The sequence below is a fragment of the Hypanus sabinus genome, chromosome 16 (assembly GCF_030144855.1).
Source record: "Hypanus sabinus isolate sHypSab1 chromosome 16, sHypSab1.hap1, whole genome shotgun sequence".
NCBI classification, from domain to species: Eukaryota; Metazoa; Chordata; class Chondrichthyes; order Myliobatiformes; family Dasyatidae; genus Hypanus; species Hypanus sabinus.
The window spans coordinates 38,091,425-38,114,993 of record NC_082721.1 but is presented as its reverse complement, the minus strand read 5'-3'; the positions used below and the strand labels follow the sequence as shown (position 1 = coordinate 38,114,993).

The following is a 23,569-nucleotide window of genomic DNA, read 5'->3' as shown; positions in this document are numbered from 1 at the left end:
TGCCTTGGGATTTTTCTTTAATCCTCCTTGTCAAAGACTTCAGGTTCCAGAAATTGGAACTAGATGGGAGAATAGTTTAGCTCATGGTAGAGTCATGGCAGACTCGATGGGCCGAATGGCCTACTTCTGCTCCTTTGTCTTGTGATCTTGTGACTTTTCATGGCATTACTAAATACCTTGAGTTCTTTTCTGGCTTTTTAAAAAAATATAATCCTCAAGGTCTCTAATGAGTCTAAGTTCCTAAACTTCATATATTTTTTTCTTCTTGAATAAATTTGCCTCTTTTGACATCCAAGGTCCTTTTACCTCACCATTCTTGTCCTTTCTTCTGACTGAAACATACCTGTTTTATACTCTGTGCGTCCTACACATGTCGGATGTTGACTTGTCCAAAAACAACTGTTCCCAATTAACTCTCCCTACTTCCTGCCTAATGCTCTTGTAATTTGCCCTGCTCCAATGCAGTACTCTCCCAAAGTTCAGATTTATCCTTATCAATAACTATTTTAAAGCTTCAAGTTGTGGTTACTGTTCCCCATCTGTTCACCCACTGAAAGGTTGGTCACCTGGCCAGGTTCATTACCCAACAACAGATCCAGTACAGTCCCTCCTCTTGTTGGACTATCAATGTATTGATTTAAAGAAACCCTCTTGGGTGTACTTAACAGATTCTGCCCCATCTAAACCACTTGAACTAAGGTCCCAGTTTATATTAGGGAAGCTGAAGTCCTCAATGACAACAACCCGATTCCTTTTAAACCTTTCCTTAATCTGCCTGCATACCTGTTCCTCGATGTCCTGGTATATGTGTCTGAAGTACACACTATCACAGAGTGATTCCAGCCTTGCTGCTTTTGAGTTCTACCCAGAGACCCAATGGATGAGCCCTCTATTACGTTTGCTTTGAATGCATTACTTAATTAATGGGACACCTGCCTCACTTTTACCTCCCACTCTATCTTTTCTAAAATATTGAAATCCTGGGATACTAATCACCTATTCCTGTCACTCTCTCAAGCAAGTCTCTGTGATGGCCACAACATCATAGTTGCATGGACTGATCTGTGCTCTAAGTTCATCACCTTTATCTATAATACTCCAAGCAATAAAATACACACACTTCAAACTATCCGCCCCACCATAGCTATTACTTTGTTCCTGGCTGTTTTTCCTGACCCCGACATCTGTCTTCCTCTCTTCCCCTCCACTTTCTGACTTGGTGCTCTGGTTCCTATCCCCCCGTTAACCAATAAAGATACATATACATCAAATTATAATATATTTTTTAAAATTCTGTATTATTTCAGAAGACTTTATTTTCTTACAAAACAAATAATATGCTTGCAATTAAATAATTACATTAATTGGTATAACCAATACATTTCCAGTAATTGCTTTAATAGCATTACTATTGTTGTTTTTAAAAGAACATCTGAAGTAGAATCATGCCACAGCAGCCGGAAGTTCTGTCTTTTGGCCAGTATTACTTAGCCGTATGACTCAATCCCTCTCCCCCCCTCCCCCCATATTTGACAGGAATGCAAGGGAACTTCTCTCCCTTTGATTAAACTCTGACCATGTGGAGACTATTCATAGAAATAATTCAGTTACAAACAGATTATTTCAAAGTATATTAATAGGTGAATAAATCACTAATATTCTAATATCAAAGTTATACAAGAGCATAATGTTTACCCAGTCCCTTCAGATCTATTACACAGCATTGCTGATTACTCTGCACAGCTTTCTTGTAAAGCTCACGTTACCTGAAATATGTTTAGACGACTGATTCAAACAGGGTACCACAGTATTTAAAAAGAGAAGGCTGCACTCTAGTGGTGGAGCTCAATCTTTTAAGACTTGCCCATTTTTAAATCTGATCTTTTCTCCTCTATACAACTTGTATTTTGAGTTGCCAATACATTATACAAAAGGAATTCAAAAAAAATTTGATCTATGAAGAATACTGAAAGCAGCTTACAAAGAACATTTGATTCTCATGTATTCTTAATTCACTTTACTCTCCTAAGGGAATGGTCTTCAAATTTCCTTCCAGTTGCACTAACCTTTCACATTCTCCTCAGCCATGCAAAAAACCTATTGAGCAAGACTTCAGAATACCAATTTTGACATTTTTTGTGCCAAAGCTAGATTTCCTTCCTCCACATTCCAGGACCCACATATTTCTTGAATAGATGTGATCCATGCAAGGATTATTTACCTATTTTAATGGCAATTCAATTCCATTCATGAGGGAATAGATCTATATTAAACTAATAGGAAGTAAAAAAAAAAATAATTTAGAGATCTGGTCATGTGTGGAGTAATATTTTTTTTGAAGAAAATAAACTTGATTTCTTAATTTAAGATCTTCCTCTCCTCCTTTTTACAGTCCAGGTTGAATAGTTCAATATTGAGTCCTGCTGTTTCAAGAAAAGCAGTCAAATGCCTATGTCTTCATCCCCAGTTCTAACTATGCTCCCAATATTCAATTACATTGGAAATTGCTTTTCACTTTTAAAAACTCAACGTTTGTAGCATATTTTTGTTCCTTTGTTCAAAATACCAAAGGCTAGTCAACATCACTTGTAACACTATGGTATATTAAAGTACATTAAATTGATAGGCACTTTTCAAACAAAAGATTCCGTCAGGTTATTGTAGACCATTAATTGATTAATAGAAAAGTTAGTAGATTTTTACCAATTTCCTTGATTGTTTCCAATATTTTGTATCAGTGCAGTCCCAACCACCAACTAATACAATCTGGATGTTTTAGATATTGGAGTAAGGCTGGGATTTCAACGATGGAGTTGACAGCTCATGGGATCACAAGTCCCATTCTTCATTTGGCAAGTCTTAGAATTTCTCTATTTAACTGAGCACCCCCCCTAGAGTAATTTCACTGCACTTCACAATTTTTGCTTTAATATGTAATGGTTCTCATCTAAATTAATATTCATAGCCATCTTTGAACTAGAAGTGCAATGAAAATAACAATCAAACCATGTACATAATCAGGATCAAGATTTAAAATGTAGCTTTTGTGAAGAGGCTTAGCGTTGTTGAGTGAGAAGGACAGTTTTTGAAAGTCAAATGCAACATGCTCAGGCATGTCACAAGTATCACTCCAATTCCAGTCTTCACTGATGTTCCACAGGTTGACAAATGAACATGGATCTCAGCAGGAAGTCTTTCAGTCGTACATTGCTGCCCTTCTCTGCATCAACTTTAAATTCAGCTCTGCATTAACAGCTAATGGGGAAAATGGTTAAAAATAGTTAGTCCTGTAATTTTCTCTCTTAAAAGATCATGCACAACAATGAAACATATTGATATAGTATTAAGGAATGGACACTGTTTAAGACTACTTAGTAAATATGCTCTTTGAAATATGAATGCATTACATTTTAAAAATCTTTTTTTAAATTCTTTTTGGCATCCAGGCATTGTAGGCAAGGCCAGTGTTTATTGAAAAATCTAATTGTCCTCAGAAAGATGCTGGTGAGTGAGCAGTGTGAACTGCAACACTCTTCCCACAATGCTGTTGGGTAGAGAGTGCTGACATTTTAGCTCTTCACTGAATAAGGGCCAACAAGCACCTCCAAGCCAGAATGGCATGCAAATTGAAGGGAACCCTGTAGGTGGCAGTTCATTTCCCTTGTTCATTTTGGTTTGAGAGTTTTGAATTAATCTGGGCAAATAATAGCACTGTATTTTATGGAAGGCACATCTGATGTATCAAGCGGTGCAGGAAAAGCAGGCTGTATTATCTGGATGGTGACAAACTTCTTGAGAGTTGTTGGCATTGTCAAGTAGAGAATATTTCAATACACCTAAATTGAGCCTTGTGGATGATGGAAGGAGTGTGTGAAGGCAAGTTTCTTATAGTCTCTAAGCTGCTCATAGCTTCAATATTTACATGGCTAGTCCAGTTGAATTTCTAGTCCATGGTTACCCTCAGGATATTGATTGTATTGGTTACAGGCAATTATGCCATGTTATGTCAAGGTCATGATTATCTCAGTTGCTGGAGAAGGTAATTTTCTAGCAGTTTTGTGATGTGAATGGGACTTGCCATTTGTCAGCCCATGCCTAAGTATTGTCTAGGTCTCACAGCTTACAAGCACGGACTGCTTCCATTGTTGATGATTTAAAATTTCTCAATTGTCAGCATTTGTCCCCACTTCTGACTGTGTGTGAGGAAGGTAATTGTTGAAGCAGCTGAAGATGGCTGGGCCAGGAAAGTGCTGCAGTGATATCCTGGGGTAGGGGTAATTGGCCTCCAACAGCACAACCCGCACCTTTTGGGGAAGGGATGACTCCAACCTTTGAGGGAGTTTTCCATGTGGCTTCAGTTACAGTATACTAAGGTGCCTTGATGCCACACTTGGTCAAATGCTGCCTCGATGTCAAGGGCAGTCACTTTCACCTCATCTCTAACTAGTCAGTTATTCAATTAAGGTCCAACAAAACACACTTCAGTTGTCAGGAGTGGAAGCCTTGGATATTCTGTTTATTTGCTGTAGCCTATTGACATACATAGTACACAAGAGGCCATTTAATTCATTACATCTTTGCCAAATACAGCCACTTAATTTATTTCTACCACTCAGCTCCAAGTCCACAGCCTTGTAATGTAACAGCTTTAAGTGCTAATCCAGGTGTTATTTAAATAGGATGGTATGGAATTCTGGCTCAGTCACCCTTTCAGGCATTAAATTCCAGAACGCACTCCAATATTATTTCCTCAACTTTCCTCTAAAATTTTTGTCAGTTCGTTTGCACTCACTTGTGGCACGCCGGTGTTTTTACCTTCTCAGAAGGTTGGGGAGGAACAGCCCATCACCAAACATAATAACAAACTTCTATGGATCTACTATTGGGAGCATCCTGACTGGTTACATCGTGGTCTGCAGTGGCAACCCAAACATGCAAGAATGCAACACGCTGCAGAGAGTAGTGGACTCGGCCCAATACGTCACGGCACATCCCTCCTCAACGTCAGAAATACCTTCACAAGGCTCTGCCTCAAGAAGGCAACACTTATCAAAGATCACTGTCTTGCAGCTATCATTCAAGCAGGATAGAGCTCACACCACCAGATTGAATTCTTGAACCAATCTGAACAACTTGAATCGCTGCTTTAGTATAGCAACACTGAATACTCTGCACTGCTATGAACTTTTTTTTGCTGTTCTATTTCCATTCTTTCCTGTATGGTTTAATTTATGTTTCTTGTGAATGTTGCATCTCTAATGGACTGCGATGCTACTGCAAGTAAACTTTTCATTGTACCTGAGCACCTGTGTACTTAGAGCACTGCACAGCATAGAAACAGGCCCTTTGGCCCATCTATCTCATACTGAATGTTTTTCTACCTAGTCCCATCTATCCACACCTGGACCATACCCCTCTATTCCATGTACCTACCCAACCATCTCTTGAATGATCTCATTGTACCTGCATCCACCAATGGCAATAAACTTGACTTTCAAATGTATGCAAATTACAACCTGTTCAGAGAAAATCAGATTGCTACCAAGGGCCTCTGATATATATTAAAAAAATAGTAAAAATAATTTCAGTCTTCTAGTCTCAACATCACAAGAGACAATGCACAAACTGCTGGATGGCAGGATGTCATGTGGTACAAGTGGTAAAAATGATGACTTCCAAGGATGTTGGAGGTGTGCACTGCAATATCTGCAAACTCGCTGGATCTTACTGCACCAAAGCTGATCCTTTGACCCACCAAGTCTATGGTAGCAAGCCCACATTTACAACAATTACATGAGTTCTTCACATTCTACCACTGCACTTATTTGGCCATCTACAGTGGTCACTATGCCAGCTAACACATCTTGTGGTGTTGTATTAAACCAGTGCACCTGGAAGAACCCCACGTAGTCTCAGGGAGAACTTTTCACACTCCATATAGACAGCACTCTGCCTTGGGACTGAACCTGGCTCGCTGGAGATGCAAGGCAACCACTCTACCACCTGTGCAATTGTGCCATCTATAACGATAGCACAATTGATTTGTGTTTCTATAACTACCATCCAAACAAAGTCTACAATGCCTGTGCAGCAGGAAAATTGACTTTTGTAAATTTAATCATCTTTGTCAGGTGAAATGGGAGGTCAATAGTCTTCCAGACACTGTCATCAATTTAACTTATTGGACAGAATGTCTTGAGGGATCTATTAACTTCATGCTCAGATTCAGCAGCATATATCCCCAGCAGGAAAAAACCTGCACACTTGCCACATTAGTAGATCTTGGTCAGATGTCAGCAGTCTGATAATAAATATTGTTTTCCAGTATCTTCAAGTTACCCAGCCTTTCTACTTACCCCGTGATAGTGCTGGAAGAGTGCTAGACTGAGAGGGGGTTGCTAGTTGTTGAGTTTTTGATTGTGCTGGCGGTGATTCTTTGGGTATTCCTTCAAAGAAACAAAATGAAAGTTTTAGGAAAATGGCACCTCAAAGCAGTCAGTGACTCTTTTCATTTCATGTAGTATCTACAAGTGACTCTGAATATTTTTTTTAATTTTTCCTTTGTTGTTACTTGCTCCACTGCTCCTGAAATTTTAATAAGATTTTAGGATAAGAACGGAGTTGCACTATTTGACCTATCAAGTCTATTCTGCCAACCCATCATGGCTGTTATTTTCCCTTGTTACCTCATTCTCCTGCTTTCTCTCTGTAAACTCTGATGCCCTTATTAAGCAAGAGCCTACCAATCTCTACTTTAAATGGACCCACTGACTTGACCTCCACAGCCGAAAGTGACAATGAATTTCACAAGATTCACCATCCTCTAATTAAAGAAATTAATCCTCTCTGTTCAAAAGTGATGTCCTTCTATTCTAAGGCTGTGCACTCTGGCCCTAGACTCCCAGTACAGGAAACATCCTCTCCACGTCCTAGGCCTTTCAGTAGTCAATAGATTTCAATAAGATCCCCTCTCATTTTTTTAAAACTCCAGCAAGTACAAGCCCAAAGCCATCAACATGCTCCTAAATGGCATAGATCACAACTAATCCCATTTAGGTACAGGATGAAAAGATGAAAGTCAAGTTCAGTGTTTCCAGTTTGCCCAAACACACAATGAAACTCCAATAATCCATTATACCTATTGTTCAGAAATGCCGGTGGTTTGCCACTTGGCTCATCTTGAAATCCAATAGTCTGAAAAATTACTTCAGGTTTAGCACAACAGAAATGCTGAGTACCAGAGTTTTATTTTATTCCCAGTTTTAGCTATCATGGACTAACCCATCCTCAGAGTAGTGTGACACAGTGGAAAGGCTGTCAGAACTGCTGCGTTGCGGTGTCAGAGACCTAGGTTTCACTCACGACACCAGTTCTGTATGGCGTTTGTATGACTGCTTTCCCTCCGCATCTCAAAGACAAGTGGGTTGCTACATTAATTGGCTGTTATAAATTGTCCCCATGTGTAGTGGCAAAAGTCTCTCAAAACCTTTCCTATCCACGTACCTGTCCAAGTGACTTAATTTTTTTTTATATATTACCTGCTTCAACAACTTCTTCTAGAAGCTCATTCTATATACACAGTGTCCTCTGCATGAAATTGTTGCCATTCACAAAGATCAGGAGTCCCATGAAGGTCATGAGCCTGCCAGCCTTGCCCCACAACTCAGACTGGAATTCTTTTATACTTCTAGAAACATAGAAAACCTACAGCATAATACAGGTCCTTTGGCCCACAAAGCCGTGCTGAACATGTCCTTACCTACTTTCCCACTCATTCCAGTTTAATGACATCAGCCCTAATAAGTGTAACCAGACAATATTCCAGGTGCAACTTCACTAACATCCTCCATCCTCTCAAAACAATCTAGTTCATAAGTAAAATGTCTCCCGAAAGCACTTTCGTTTAAGCCTTAAATCTCCCCTCTAATTATCAACTTTTTTTGCAGTCCAAAGTTTCATGCATCTCATTTCTGTTTACAGAGATAAGAATTCTATCTGCACTTTTACCAGCCTTGTCAGACCACATTAAAGGAACCCTTAGTCTCCATATACCAGCATCGAAAACTGAATTATTTAAGTTAATGGGCAGATCCCAAAATTCAGGCCCATCTAAATCCCATTGCAAACGAAAAGCAAATCAAAAAGGTAATATTGTTAGTCCTCTGCTAATTGAATAGCTAAATCCAGCTCATCATCTAATATAGGAGGATCAAAAACTAAAGTACATCTCACAGAAAATCAGTTGAAGAGGAGTCATTTTCAATAAGTTTACCATCATGTTGCCTAGACATAAATGTTTTCAGCTTTAGGGAGAGGTTAGACAAACTTGGGCTGTAGTTTCCTCCAGAGCATCTGAGCTGAGGGTGACCCAATAGAAGTTTGTGCAATTATGAGGGATAGATAGGTTTTAAATGTCAAAAACTAGAGGCCATAGGTTTAAGGCAAGAGGATGCAAGTTTAAAGAAGTGTGAGGAAAGTTTGTTGCTTCTCGTTTACAGAGTATGTGCCTAGAATACAGTGCCAGAGGATGCAGTAGAAACAGATCCAAAAGCAACATTTTAAAAGGCATTTAGACACAACCAGGCAGGGAATGGAGGAATCAGACTGTGTGCATTCAATGTGATTAATCAGTTTGGCAATATAGTTGCAGAGATATGGTGGGTTGAAGGCTGTGTTCCTGTGTTGTGTGTTTTACGTGCTAGAGCTTGACCCTAGTCTCTTTGGTCTACGTGGGATAAATCAATGCTTAATCCATTCTCAAGTTATTTTCCACAGAGTTCAAAGAGCAATAATCAAAAGGAGAAATCCTGGCTGAAGCCAAATAATGCAAACCTTAAGTGCTCCTACAGTCCCTGGGCATTTATTTCACTGTATGGTTGCCACCCACACTGTTTTTTTGCACTTTATGCAGTCCAGTGTAGGTCTGTAGCCTAGTATAGCTTTCTCTGTTTTTTTTTTATTATGTAGTTCAGTCTAGTATTTGTACTGTGTCATGTAAACCATGGTCCTGAAAAATGTTGTTTCATTTTTACTATGCCCTGTACCAGCAGTTATGGTTGAAATGACAATAAAATTTGTCTTGACTTGGCTTGACCCACTCCCAAGCTGTTATCCCTAGGCCAAAATTAATAAAAAGTCTCCAAGAAGATTCCTGACTAGCAGAAAAACAACCATTTTCCCACCTCCAATGTGTTATATAATTTACATATTAATTGATTCATCTCTAATGTTATTTTCAGCAGCATCGCCGGCACACAAATTTTGATTGCACCTGTGCACATGACAAACTTGACTGTTTTTATCTAAAGCATTGATTATATGTATTTGTTAATATTTCTATGATTCTCCACCCCCCCCCCCCCCCCGCCAGTTACAGCATGCTCCTGAAAGTTAAATTTCAATTGCTGAAGACACTTGGACAAATCTCGTGGCTTTGCAATGATAATTATAGTGTTAATAAGAATTCAAGACCACCTTTGACTACACTAAAGATCCTCTTTGTGTTGCATTTTCCAGAGCAAACATATTAGCCGCTATAATAACCAGTCCTTTGCAAAGAAATCTATGAACCAAGCTCCAAATTCGAAGACCATTGTCATTAAACAGAAGAAAGAGATGTCCCCAATCACAGCAGAACTGCATGGGATGCAAAATCTCAGAATCTCTTTTAGTTAGAAGATGGAACAAGAAAGCACAGGATCAGGCTCTTCGACCCATGATGCCAAAAGAAACTAATCTGATCCATTTCTCTCCATTCCCTTTGTGTTCACATGTCTGTCTAAATGCCATATACTGCTATCATAGTACGCAACTACAAGAACTTTGGACATTGTCATAAACCATTGCAAGCAAAATGGTTCGAAGTATGTATCTTAATGATTAGTGAAGCCATTAATCAGGGACTAATTGCAGGAACAAGGAGCCAAGAATTTCCCTTGGCAATCCTGCATTGTAGTGCAGTACATCATAAAAATGTGATTGCATTGTTTATAACCATAGACTTTAAACTATGCACCTATATTTAGAATTAACAGGGGAATTCTACTATATTCATCAATCCTCTCTAATTTACTTAGGAGCATTGATGCCTGTCCCACCAGCTGGCCAACAGGAAAATATCTGTTCCTATCTGGTTCTAGCCCAATGAGTTGTAGAACATATTCATCTGCAGGTGATATTGTTCCTGATTCTATAAGCATTATAGAAGCATTTAACCAGGTATAAAGTGCTATTTTGTTACTCTGGGTATGCCAATGTACAATTGCAGCACTAGTATGAAAGTTTTGTTTGAACAAACAGAACAAATGGACTAGAGCTATGGACAGATCACCCCATGCAAAGAACGTTCTATGTGGCATTCAAGAGAGTAATTTAATTAGAAATGTACCCCATCCCACCTCCCCCTGTAGGTTAGAACTTGTTATGTGCATTCCCAAATAGGGTTTGTCCCCATCAAGCAATGTGTTCTTGCCAAATTGCTGTGGTTAAAATGTAACCAATTACAGTTGCTGATAATCTGATAACCGCATGTTAATTAGTTTTAAAGTTCCAAGCAATTCTACACAATATCCGGTTTCTCCTGTAATATAATTCTAAACCACCCACAAAGTTCCTTCTGTCCACCTTAAGGATAGCGTTATTATTATGCCATATAGTACTCCCTTCACTATTTAACTGTTAAGAAAGGTGAATTGCAGTTTCAGGTACACTAAACTTACTCCTTGGGTTGTACTGAAAGAACTGGATCACATAAAATCAACATCCTGGCACTCAAGAACATCCTATTTTTGATCCTTGCCAGGTTAACTCTACCAAGCCAAGGCTGAGTGAGATTCAGAAGCAACAAACAATCCACTGAGAGAATTCAATGGGTCGAGAAGCAAAGAGAGGAAAAGTATTGTCAATTTTTTAGCTCAAAACAGAGTCCTGCTGAGGGGTCTCAGCTCTTTTCCATAGATGCTGCCTGGCCTGCTGAGTTCCTCCACCATTTTGTGTGTGTTGCTCAGATTTCCAGCGTCTGCAGATTTTCTCTTGTTTGTCAAAAAGTTGCATCCTTCTTTCAGAAGAACTTTCATTGTTCCAGACTCCACTAATCACACAGTCTCATGTCTCTCAAGTGAGAAAAGTAGTAATTACTACAGCATACAAAGAAGCCTATCGGTCCATCAAGCCAATGCCAGCTCTTAGGAGACAATCTCCAAATCTTGCCCAGCCTTCCACTTCCCTGCAGTCCCACAATACACTCTCAGGTGCTTCCCATCAACTCCCCCTTGATTCTTTTACCACTTACAGGACCTTCATTGGAGGGAATTTATATTAGCCAGTCAACCTATTAACACATATTTGTGATGCAAAGGGAAACTGAAAAGTTTGGAGGAAGTTGAAGTGGAATGGTCATGGGTTCAACATGATGTAAACTTCACACTGTCAGCACCTGAACTCAGGATCAAACCCAGGTCCCTAGAACTACAAGCAGGCAGCACTGGCTGCTTCACCATTGCACTGCCTATGCCATGTGGTTGCAGCTTCTAAACTGTATCGCCAGATAATAAGTACAATACATCAAATGCCATGTAGTCCAAGCTATGGCACCCATGGCTAGATCTAGATGGGAATGAGTCTTGAGGACGAGGAACGAGATTAATGCTTTGTCCCAGTGAGAGGCAAAAGATGGGAGAAGACTGGAAAATTAAAATACAAATAGTGCCGGAAAAATCCCTTAATGTGGTAAATAATAATTAACATGTGATAGTGCACTTTTGAAACTAGGAGAAAAATCCTACCATCATCATCATCAAGGTGCCCTACTTCTAGTTCGATAATTTTTGGAATCTTTGGCCTCTGTTTCATTTGCTTAACTGGAAAAAAAATGTGAAATGCAATCACTGAAAGAGCCACATCTTTCCTTGATAAGGATAGAGAAGAGTTCATGAGGGGACATTAAAATAAAAAGGGAGAAAGTTACCTGGAGTCTGTCAGCCTGAGAAAAAGCAGATGGGAAAACCACTTCAAGTGACATCTTTTCTCCATGCCTTCCCCACACACACTGCATCATTACCTCTTCTACTCTGGAATCACTCAGCTCAAATTTAGTATCCTTGCCAATTATCTGAGTTCCTTTACAATTAGAATTACATTTCTTGTTTCTCTTCTACTTTCTCAAATGCAAAGATGACCCTAGTCCTATTAACAAAATACAGATTACAAACCCATAATGCTAACCTGGTTCAATTGTTGTCTTGGCTGGTGATAGATTCAATGTATGCAAATTCCTATGAATCAGTTCTCCACTTTCAGCATCTTCTTGCACATAACCTAAATATAGGAGTGACAGACAAACAAAAAGAACTTTTAGATGTTGTTGTAAGGTGAGTACAGTGACGTTGACGAGCAGATCCCAAACTCGGATGCCCCCTTTACAGCAAGTTCAGAAAAGATCAGGGAAGTAGGTAATTAAAATCTAAATCAACACACACAAAATGCTGGGTTAATTATTAAAATCTAACCCTTTTAATGGAAAACTTATGGGACTGTGTACAGTCAACTGAAAGTAATGCCGCTTGTATCGATGAATGGTTCATTTGATCACCTTTCTGTCAGGCAGGCTGGGTTTAAAATTTACTTCTCTTTGATATTAAAATACAAAACTGCAAAAAAATACAGTAAAAATATAACAGTGTAAGCAGAACACATCTGTGAAACTCCATGGTTTGTAACAGCAATGTGAATGCCCCTAAACATTGCCCAATTGAAAGTAAAATTATGCTGTTTGTAAAATCAATGGTCAATCTGATCATCGTTCTAGCAGTCCAAGTCAACTGATGTGGTTAGCATGTTGTTTCATATTATTATGCTGATTGGGCCAAATAACTCCACATATTATTGCTGTGTGTATTTACATGTAGTGGAATAAAGATGATTCATTTCAACCAAGTGTTTATAAAGGTACAGTAGATCCCATTGTTAACACTATCCTGCTAACAATTAGCTAAAAATTGGATTATACAGGCATCCTTGTTCAACGACTCAAAGGAATGCCTGGAAATCAGATGTCCCAAGAGATATCTATGACAGGACTCAAAACTCTGTGGCAACAATTTCTGGTTATATGAACAAGGAGCAGGACTGAAGCAAACTCAATGGCCTGAGTAATCCACACAGACCCTCAAATCCAGTCACCATTTAAGAGCATAGATGATATGATTCCAGCCTTAAGTCTGTATTACCACCTATCCTCAATCACCTTTCATGATCCCTTGCTTACCAGAGGTTAATCCACTTTTACTCAATGATTCATGAATAGCTTTTCCCCTCTGCCCTCAGATTTCTCAAGGAACATTGAACCCATGAACGCTACCTCACTACTTTTTCTTTTTTGCACTACTTATTTAACTTAACTTTTTATATATATACACTTCTTACTGTAATTTATAGTTTCTATATTATGTATTGCAATGTACAGCTGCCACATAACAAATTTCATGACATATGCCAGTCATATTAAACTGAAGTCTAATTTTTTAAGAAATACTCATAGACTCTGCCTCCACAGACCTTTGAGGAGGAGACTCGCAAGACTCTTAGCCCTCTGATAGAGGAAAAATAATAGATAACCTCCATCTTAAATGGGCAAAACTTTTATTATTAAAAAAAAGGGAGGTTTTGACCCCTCATTCTAGATTCTCATAAAAGATTTCTTCCTTACATCCTTCTGAGGCGTCCAAGGATTGAATAGTGAGAAAATAGTTCAAACAGAAAAACAAGACTCCCCTTCATGGATGTGAGTGTTGAACCCAGATCAATCAAATATATTGTTTTAAACATAACACATCTGCCAAGAATAAAAGGACAAACATACTCAGATTCATTTCATAATCTTTTGGTATTTCTAAAGGCTTCAGCACTCCTTTGGTTTGTTGAACAAAAAGGTTGATGACATCTTGTTTACTGTTGCACAAGATCTGGAAAACAAAAATAATTTGCATGATTGTACTGTAAATAGCAATTGTACATCAGAACGGTCATAGGCAGATTTTAATTGAAGAGTCTTTAACCCCATTGAGTAATTTTATTTTTCCCTCAAGTTGGGATTGGGGTCAATACCAGAGGCTCCTTGTTCAGTAAACCCCCAGGTTTTAAAAGTTTTCTGTGTTTTCAAATCCTCCACAGGATACTATAATCTAACCTGGCCCTACAAACCTTCCAGATGGCCCGAGTTTTCACAATGCTGGTATCTTGATCATTTTCAAATGTTCCCTACATTTAAGGTCTATGCCTTCAGCCAGGCAATCCACGAGCTCCATAATTCTTTCCCAAGTCAGTCAGTCAGTCAGTCTCTCTCTCTCTCTCGCTCGCTCTCTCTCTCGCTTTCTCGCTCTCTCTCTCGCTCTCTCGCTCTCTCTCTCTCTCTCTCTCTCCTCTTCAGCCTACACCTGCAACTAAGATTTTGGCCATCTGCCCAAATACAGTGGGCAGATTAATTGTCCCATTTAATTAATTGTCCCACATAATTAATGTGTCCCATTTAATTGGGACACATCGGGTCCATTGCATTTTGGTCCAATTAAGTGGTTACCCCAATTAGCCAAAATTTCATGGAAATAGTTAAAAGAGTAATTAAGAGAAGCTACTGTTTAACTGAGTAGCAAATTATGCACTTAGAGTTACAGAACAAATTAGAACACTACTAGAATACTATAAGACTGTATTAGTTCCTAATAGTTATCGACTGAAGAATTTATCCAGTGTACACTGCTGTGTGCTTTTGATTGGCTGTGAAATGAAAAGAATCAGTGCAGACACCTAATGCACAAATTGAATTCCCTTTATTGCCTTCTTGCATATAGTCAAAATTAAAAAACAACAATATTGTATTTTTTAAAAACACTGCTTTTTGAATTGGTGTCCTTTGGGCCTAATTAACAACATAACAAGCACACACAACTAACACTACTTAAAAAAAAGCTGCTCGCTCTAAGCACGTAGTGTCTAATGGCCACACAAGGGCACTCAATTGATGCTAGTTAGAAACTGTTCAACAGCGGTCTCCAGTCCCAACTAAGCAAAGGAAATCCTGGCTCCCCCCCACCCCCCCATTAGTTTTTGTTAAGAGCTGTCGTGAATAACCAACATCCCAATTAACCAGAATTCATTGTATATCCTCATGTGGCTCAGAACCAAAAGTTTGACGTGATACTCAAAATTACCTTGGAATGCTTGCAGCGAAGTAGATTATAGAGAAGTTGCCGTGCACCGACTTAAAATTAAAGCAATGACCAAATCACTTTACAAAATACATACTCATACTCTATTGTGTTAAATTCAATAATCAGAACTGGGAAAAGATGAGGCTCTCTGTTGGCCAGCCATGGATATTGCGTTTGAGCTGTCTATGTAATATGCTAGCTAGGCCAGTACAATAAGAAGAGCAAGCCATTGCCCAGGAAGCAGGCTTCCCTTCTCCACATAGCTGATGATTCCAAAAGAACAGCAGCATCACAGGAGTTGCCAATCTGCATTTAACTCAATGTAGGATTGCCTTAGGGACTCCAGCTCCGGATTTTTTCTTCTGGGTTTACTCCCAAAGTTTTCCCTGTGAGTGGGTACAGCCGCTAGGCAGAGCTGGAGATTTCTGTCTCCTAGATAAGCTGCCAACCATGACTGACGAGCCTCATCTGCACAAAATGACTGGTTTTAAGGCTGCAATAACCCGCCTTTGGGCAAAGACAATGTTGTAAAAATTGTAGTGATTAAGAAAACTAAGTTAATTTAGCCAAGGTGTCTGCTTTATGGATGGGGATCCTTCCTGAGTATTGTTCCATAAATCATTCTTTCCCAATACCTCATTGCTTATTCTTAGAGCAAGATCTGATGTGCCATATTGGAAGTTAGTTCAGCCAAAGGCTGTATTATCCTCAAACCTAAAATTTCAGATTTGAAAATCACTTATCAAGATGCTCACTCCTTGTCATTGTGCTGCCAAGTGATAACTTCTTCCTTTATACCTCAAATATTTCAAGACCAATTGAGATATTGCTACTGCTGCCCCATCTGTAGACTCAGACTTATTTCTACTCATTGATTCAAAGACACATTGGAAGTTACACCACCAATTGAATGAATTTAAGAAGACAATTATTTGGAAGCTTACTTACCCCATCGTCAATTTCAATGACGTAGCCATTGTCCACACAGCTTATCCGGTAGTGCTTTATGACTGACTTGCTGAAATGTAACACATATTTATTGTTGTAATATTTCTAACATTCTTTGACCATTTTCCTGTGCTCTTATCACATCAATGCAATTCTGAATTTATATTGACTCATCTCCTCAACTCCCTCTGGTTTTCCTTCCCACTGCAATGATCATAGTCAGGCCCTCCAGCCAACTCATCTATGCCAATTCTGTTCCCTATTGCCATCTACCATAGCCCTTTAAATCTCTTGCCTCTGATCTAAATCTCTCCCCTCTTGTTTCCACAAGCCAGAAAGCCCAGGTTTGACATTATGCAATCATGTGCTTCTGCCTTTGACGGATGCACTATCACAATGACAATGTTCCTGGCTATGGTGAGTTTCACATTGAAAAGTTAGGGAAAGGGTTCAGTTACAGTCTTTCAGATGCTTTACGTATTTATTCACATTGGGGTTAAACTTGCAACATTTTATAGACTTGTACACAGCTCCACAAGTTTCAGTTCTTCTGTCAACTTCAACTGGGTCTTACTTTCCATTTTGCAAGACACAGGTCCTCTATCGGTTTGTCTCAGATGCACACCACCACCATTCAACAATAAGGTTTTCGTTAGACCATGGTAAAATATGGAACATTTCCCATTTCTCAGGAGCCACCATATGAAGACAGATACTGATGCTGAAACTCAGCTTCTTCTTCAATGCAACAGCACAGCCTCTGGCTGTTTGAAGGTCAAGACTGAATCCAACTCAAAACGCAGTTTATACACTTCAAGACCTGCACCAACATCAGCAGCCACATGAGAACACCAGAGGGATATCACTAAAAATCTTTCAGATCCACTGGCAGTACAAGTGAACCAATAATGGTGTCACCTTCTGGGCTAGTACACCAAAGGCAAGGACTTAATGTACTCACTCAGCTCTCTTAGTAAGCCACATTGCTTAAATGCTGATACCGATTCCTGGCATGTTATTCTGAGCTCCATCATGGAAGGAGATTATCAGTTGGTCAGAAGAAAGAGTCAAGAGATATTCTCAAAGTCTCTTTGGTACCAAAAAAAATTACAACATTCCACTGACTTCCTAGCTCATGGCCATTCAAACGTGGAGAGCTAGCATTCAAACTAACGTCAAGAATCTCATGCATCATCAGCAGAAGGGACACAGAACTTCAAACTACACACCAATGCATCCATCAGGCAATTCCTATCCCATGTATGGTAAACTCTGAGGGGCCACACATTGCACATGTCCTGTGGTAACCGAGACCAATCAAACTGTAAGCAAGGAAACTGCCTTGAAAGCAAGATGATAAAATAATGGAAGTAAGATGGCTAGAACCTTAGTTCGGTGCAGTTTCTGGGCTATTACTATTCACAAAAAATAGCAGTTGATTTTCTCACACAATCTAAAAAGTGTTTAGATGATTGCTAACATTAACTCGTTGCAATTTGCTTTGGATATTCAGAGGACAAATGAAGCACTAATCATAAACACAAGTAATTTGTTCCTTACTTATTGAATTCTTGTCGTGTTGTAATCGAGAAGTTCTTGTTATCAGTGTTGGGCCTCATTAACATGTTTCCAAATTCTACATTTTTCTCCAACATGGCCTCAGCCTCAACTCGTGAGACATTATAGAAGCAGCTGGAAGAGAAGGAGATACAGGTTTAAAAACAACTAAAATTGGATCTGTTGACATATTTGAGATATGTGATAAAGGGTTAATGCCTACACAACTAACACAACTAATTCAGTTGTCAGAGTTCACACTTTCATAATACGTAGGCCAATAAAGTAGTACCCAGAGATCTGCATACAAATATTCCTGGAAGCATAATGGAATCTTGGGCTCCTAGTTCAGATAACTAGATTTTCTCCAATCCCCAAATTCTCCAAATTAACATCCATTCCTGCATCACACAATCACAGAACACCACAGAGTCAATTACCAGCTTTCGATAATCAAGCTAACAAAGCAGTTGGGCACAATCATTAGGCTGACAAGGACTAAATGTTACCAATTCACATAATTTTCCTTCGACATTTTGAAAGTCAGTTCTTCAGCAAGTATAATATTGGATTGGAATTCAATATTCTTCTTACAGGATAATAAGCAACTTCAAAACTGAGGCGTTGAGTGAAGTATCAAAGATTAATCATCATGAATGGAATAATGGGGTAGAAAGAAGTCAACACTGATGAAGAGGGCATAAAGAAAGGGAAGATGGACATATAATACAGAGGAAATTCATCCTTCGGTTTCCTTCCTGAACCCCAACTAACCCCACTTTCACCCAACACCAGAAAGGCACCTGAGCTGTTGATTTTCTACATCATCATAGACAGATTGTTCCAGCTCTGGAGTTGGTGGCCGCGAGCGTGTTGGTGGCAGTGGTGGTGGAGAAGACGTTGGCTTTGGCAGTCGCTTCATCTCCTCGTCAAGTACCTCCTGAAGGCTGCAAATCTGTCCAGGGAGGAAATCCAGTTTTGGAATTTCCAACTACAAGAAGAAAATGTACAACACAATATTCAGAACAAAACATATTCAACTACAAAAAGGTAAATATACTGCATGTCCTTGCCTATCTACTTATAGAACATAGACAACCTACAGCATAGTACAGGCCCTTTGGCTTACAATGCTGTGCCGAACATGTACTTACTTTAGAAATTACCTAGGGTTACCCATAGACCTCTATTTTTCTAAGCTCCAAGTACCTATCCAGGAGTCTCTTAAAAGACCCTATTATATCTGCTTCCACCAACTTCGCTGGCAGCCCATTCCACACACTCATCATTCTCTGCATAAAGAACTTACCCATGACATCTCCTCTGTACCTACTTCCAAGCACCTCAAATCTGTGCCCTCTCATGTTAGCCATTTCAGCCCTGGGAAAAAGCCTCTGACTATCTACACGATCAATGTCTCTCATCATCTCATATACCTCTATCAGGTCACCTCTCATCATCCGCCACTCCAAGGAAAAAAGGCCGAGTTCACTTAATCTCTTCTCATAAGGCATGCTCCCCAATCCAGGCAACATCCTTGTAAATCTCCTCTGCACCATTTCTGCCATTTTCACTTCCTTCCTGTAGTGAGGTGACCAGAACTGAGCACAGTACTCCAAGTGGGGTCTGTCCAGGGTCCTATATAGCTGTAACATTACCTCTTGGCTCCTTAAATCAATGTCACAGTTGATGAAGGCCAATGCACCATACACCTTCTTAACCAGAGTCAACCTGAGCAGCAGTTTTGAGTGTCCTATGGACTCATCCCCAAGATCCCTCTAATTCTCCACACTGCCAAGAGTCCTAACATTACTGCTCTATTCTGCCATCATATTTGACCTACCAAAATGAGCCACTTCACACTTATCTGGGTTGAGCTCCATCTGCCACTTCTCAGCTCAGTTTTGTATCCTATCAGTATCTTGCTGTAACCTCTGACAGCCCTCCACACTATCCACAACACCCACAACCTTTGTGTCATCAGCAAATTTACTAACCCACCCCTCCACTTCCTCATCCAGGTCATTTATAAAAATCACAAAGAGTGGGGGTCCCAGAACAGATCCCTGAGGCACACCACTGGTCACCGAACTCCATGCCAAATATGACCCATCTACAACCACTCTTTGCCTATTGTGGGCTCCCCAATTCTTGATCCACAAAGCAAGGTCCCCTTGGATTCCATGCCTCCTTATTTTCTCAATAAGCCTTGCATGGGGTACCTTATCAAATGCCTTGCTGAAATCTATATATACTGACTACATCTTCTGCTCTACTTTCATCAATGTGTTTAGTCACATCCTGAACAAATTCAATCAGGCATCTAAGGCACGACCTGCCTTTGACAAAGCCATGCTGACTATTCCTAGTCATGTTATACCTCTCCAAATGTTCATAAATCCTGCCTCTCAGTATCTTCTCCATCAACTTACCAACCATTGAAGTAAGACTCACTGGTCTATAATTTCCTAGGCTATCTCTACTCCCTTTCTTGAATAAGGGAACAATATCTGCAACCCTCCAATCCTCCAATCCTCTGGAACCTCTCCCGTACTATTGATGATGCAAAGATCATTGCCAGAGGCTCAGCAATCTCTGCCCTCACCTCCCACAGTAGCCTGGGGTACATCTGATCCGGTCCTGGAGACTTATCCAATTTGATGCTTTTCAAAAGCTCCAGCACATCCTCCTTCTTAATGTCTATATGCACAAGCTTTTCAGTCTGCTATAAATCATCCCTACAATCTCCAGGATCCTTTTCCATAGTGAATACTGAAATAAAGCATTCATTATGTACATCTGCTATCTCCTCCAGTTACATACACACTTGATTGGTCCTATTCTCTCATGTCTTATCCTCTTGCTCTTTCATACTTGTAGAATGTCTTGGGGTTTTCCCTAATCCTGCTCGCCAAGGCCTTCTCATGGCCCCTTCTGGCTCTCCTAATTTCATTCTTAAACTCCTTCTTGCTAGCCTTATAATTTTCTAGATCTCTATCATTACCTAGTTTTTTGAAACTTTCGTAAGCTTTTCTTTTCTTCTTCAATAGTTTTTCAACAGCCTTGGTACAGCCATGGTTCCTGTACCCTACTATCCTTTCCCTGCCTCATTGGAATGTACCTATGTAGAACGCCACGCAAATATTCCCTGAACATTTGCCACATTTCTGCCATACACTTCCCTGAGAACATCTGTTCCAAATTTATTCTTCCAAGTTCCTGCCTGATAACTTCATATTTTCCCTTACTCCAATTAACTGCTTTCCTAACTTGTCTGTTCCTATCCCTCTCCAATGCTATGGTAAAGGAGATAGAATTGTGATCACTATCTCCAAAATGCTCTCCACTGAGACCTGACACCTGACCAGGTTCATTTCCCAATACCAGATCAAGTACAGCCTCTCCTCTTGTAGGTTTATCTACATATTGTGTCAGAAAACCTTCCTGAACACACCTAACAAGCTCCACCCCATCTAAACCCCTTGCTCTAGGGAGATGCCAATCAATATTTGGGAAATTAAAATCTCCCGCTACAACAACACTGTTATTATTACACCTTTCCAAAATATGCCTCCCTATCTGCTCTTCGATACTCCTGTTACTATTGAGTGGTCTATAAGAAACACCCAGTAGGGTTATTGACCCCTTCCTGTTTCTAACTTCAACCCACAGAGATTCAGTAGACAATCCCTCCATGTCTTCCTCCTTCTGTGCAGCCGGGTCACTATCTCTGATCAGCAGTGCCACATCCCCACCTCTTTTGCCTCCCTCCCTGTCCTTTCTGAAACATCTAAAGCCTGGCACTTGAAGTAACCATTCCTGCCCCTGAGCCATCCAAGTCTCTGTAATGGCCACAACATCATAGTTCCAAGTACTGATCCACACTCTAAGCTTATCTGCTTTGTTCATGATGCTTCTTGCGTTAAAATAGTCACAACTCAAACCATCAGTCTGAGCGTATCCCTTCTCTATCACCTGCCCATCTTCCCTCTCACACTGCCTACAAGCTTTCTCAATTTGTGAGCCAACTGCCCCTTCCTCTGACTTTTCAGTTGGTTTCCCACCCCCGAATAATTCTAGTTTAAATTCTCCCCAGTAGCCTTAGCATACCTCCCTGCCAAGAAATTGATCCCCTTCAGATTCAAGTGCAACCTATTCTTTTTATGCAAGTCACATCTGCCCCAAAAAAGGTCCCAATGATCCTGAAATCTGAATACCTTCCCCCGATCCAATCTCTCAGCCATGCATTTATCCTCCACTTCACTCTATTCCTATACTCACTGTCACGTGGCACAGGCAGTAATCTTGAGATTACTATCTTTGAGGTCCTGCTGCTCAACTTCCTTCCTAACTCCCTGTAATCTGTTTTCAGGACCTCCTCCCTTTTCCCACCTATGGCATTGGTATCAATATGTAACATGACCTCTGGCTGTTCATCTTCCCACTTCAAGATATCGTGGACACGATCAGAAACATCCTGGACCCTGGCATCTGGGAGGCAAGCTACCATCCGAGTTTCTTTCTTGTGTTTACAGGATTGCCTGTCTGACCCCCCCCCCCCCAGCTATAGAGTCCCCTATCATTTCTTCCCTTCCCCACCCTTCTGAGCCACAGGGCCAGACTCTGTGCTGAAAGTGCCGCCACTGTTGCTTCCCCCAGGCTGGCCATTCCACCCCCCCCCCCCACCCAACAGTACTTATTGTTAATGTACTTGCTATAACTTATTCAAATTTAGGGTGAAGGTTGCTTTATTCCTGTGGCATTGCTTACAGATTGACTAATAGTACCATTTCCCTTCCAACTGTCTCAGGAAGAAAAGTCACAATCTCTTAAAATCTATGTAACTGTTCCTACTTGCAAGCTGCTGGCTCAGGTCAAGATCAATAATTTGTCCCTTTATTTAATAAAAACTGATTAGCATCCTTCCATTACACTGCAGTGTGACAGCCATCTTCTTAGTTCAAGAAAAGGTTACTTTTCCTCTGGATCAAACTTTGCTTGCTCCAATTCCACCTACCTGCCTAATCTTCAATCAATGTATTACACCAAACTAAGTGTTCACTTAGAGTAGAGAAAAATATAAAGGCTTTTCTGAATGCAACCCATGATATACAAAATGTTTACTAGGCAATCATGCAGCTGATTAGGTAGAGCAAAGGTTTTTTTCTACCATTCTTTTAAGATAACTAAAGCAGAGAGTGAAGTGACAACAGAACTGATAATACCTTCGCAACTGTGTGAATATAGCCTTTCCATTGCTCTCGAGCCTCTGAACTATATGCCTGTGGAGAAAGCAAAACAAACTTAAGTAACTTTTTACATTGCTGACTAATTTTGTGAGTCATCTTTCCACACTTCCCCTCCAGATAGGAAAGGGTCATAGAACATCTCAATATTTACACAGTTAAGCCTTGCCTCAATAACCAGAAGCATTGTGTTTTCAGAAAATCTGGAAACTATGAGGAAGTTTTCTTTTTACATTACCCTAGTTTTCCTTTTATCAAAGCAGAAATAACTTCTCTAGCACTGCTGTCTCAAAGCTCCAGCAACCCAGGTCAATACCCATTTCTGATGCTGTCTGCGGTTTGCATGTTTTCCTGGTGACCACGTGGGTTTTCCCCAAGGAGGTCCTCTATCCCACTCCCAGCCTAATCCTTCACTTTTTGCCCCCTTATGTTTCCAATAGAGTCCAGTGCAATCTCAAGTAATATCATCAATCTGGATTCAATACAGTACTGGCGTTCAATATCAAATTCACTAATTTCAGATAACCAGCCTATCCTGTTTGTGTCAGAACTGGCCTGTTCGGATCAAAGGTCATGCACCCCCTATAAACAGATCGGTTATGACTACCAGGC

The 23,569-nt window shown here is 40.0% G+C and overlaps 1 protein-coding gene across 2 annotated transcripts in view; it reads right to left on the bottom strand.

The window, feature by feature from the left end:
* Window positions 1-1,277: 1,277 nt before the first annotated feature.
* The window catches only part of LOC132406238 (signal-transducing adaptor protein 1-like), a 41,755-nt gene continuing 19,463 nt past the window's right edge, over window positions 1,278-23,569 (bottom strand). The window contains exons 4-12 of one of the 2 annotated variants that reach the window (XM_059991604.1): window positions 22,937-22,993; window positions 18,515-18,702; window positions 17,715-17,846; window positions 16,155-16,224; window positions 13,859-13,961; window positions 12,223-12,315; window positions 11,784-11,858; window positions 6,357-6,446; window positions 1,278-3,255 (exon numbers count right to left, since the gene is read on the bottom strand). In XM_059991604.1, coding sequence (XP_059847587.1) covers window positions 3,197-3,255; window positions 6,357-6,446; window positions 11,784-11,858; window positions 12,223-12,315; window positions 13,859-13,961; window positions 16,155-16,224; window positions 17,715-17,846; window positions 18,515-18,702; window positions 22,937-22,993 — 867 coding nt within the window. In that variant the 3' untranslated portion in view covers window positions 1,278-3,196. The remainder of the gene's footprint in view (window positions 3,256-6,356; window positions 6,447-11,783; window positions 11,859-12,222; window positions 12,316-13,858; window positions 13,962-16,154; window positions 16,225-17,714; window positions 17,847-18,514; window positions 18,703-22,936; window positions 22,994-23,569) is intronic. The other variant, XM_059991605.1, reaches the window with a different exon arrangement.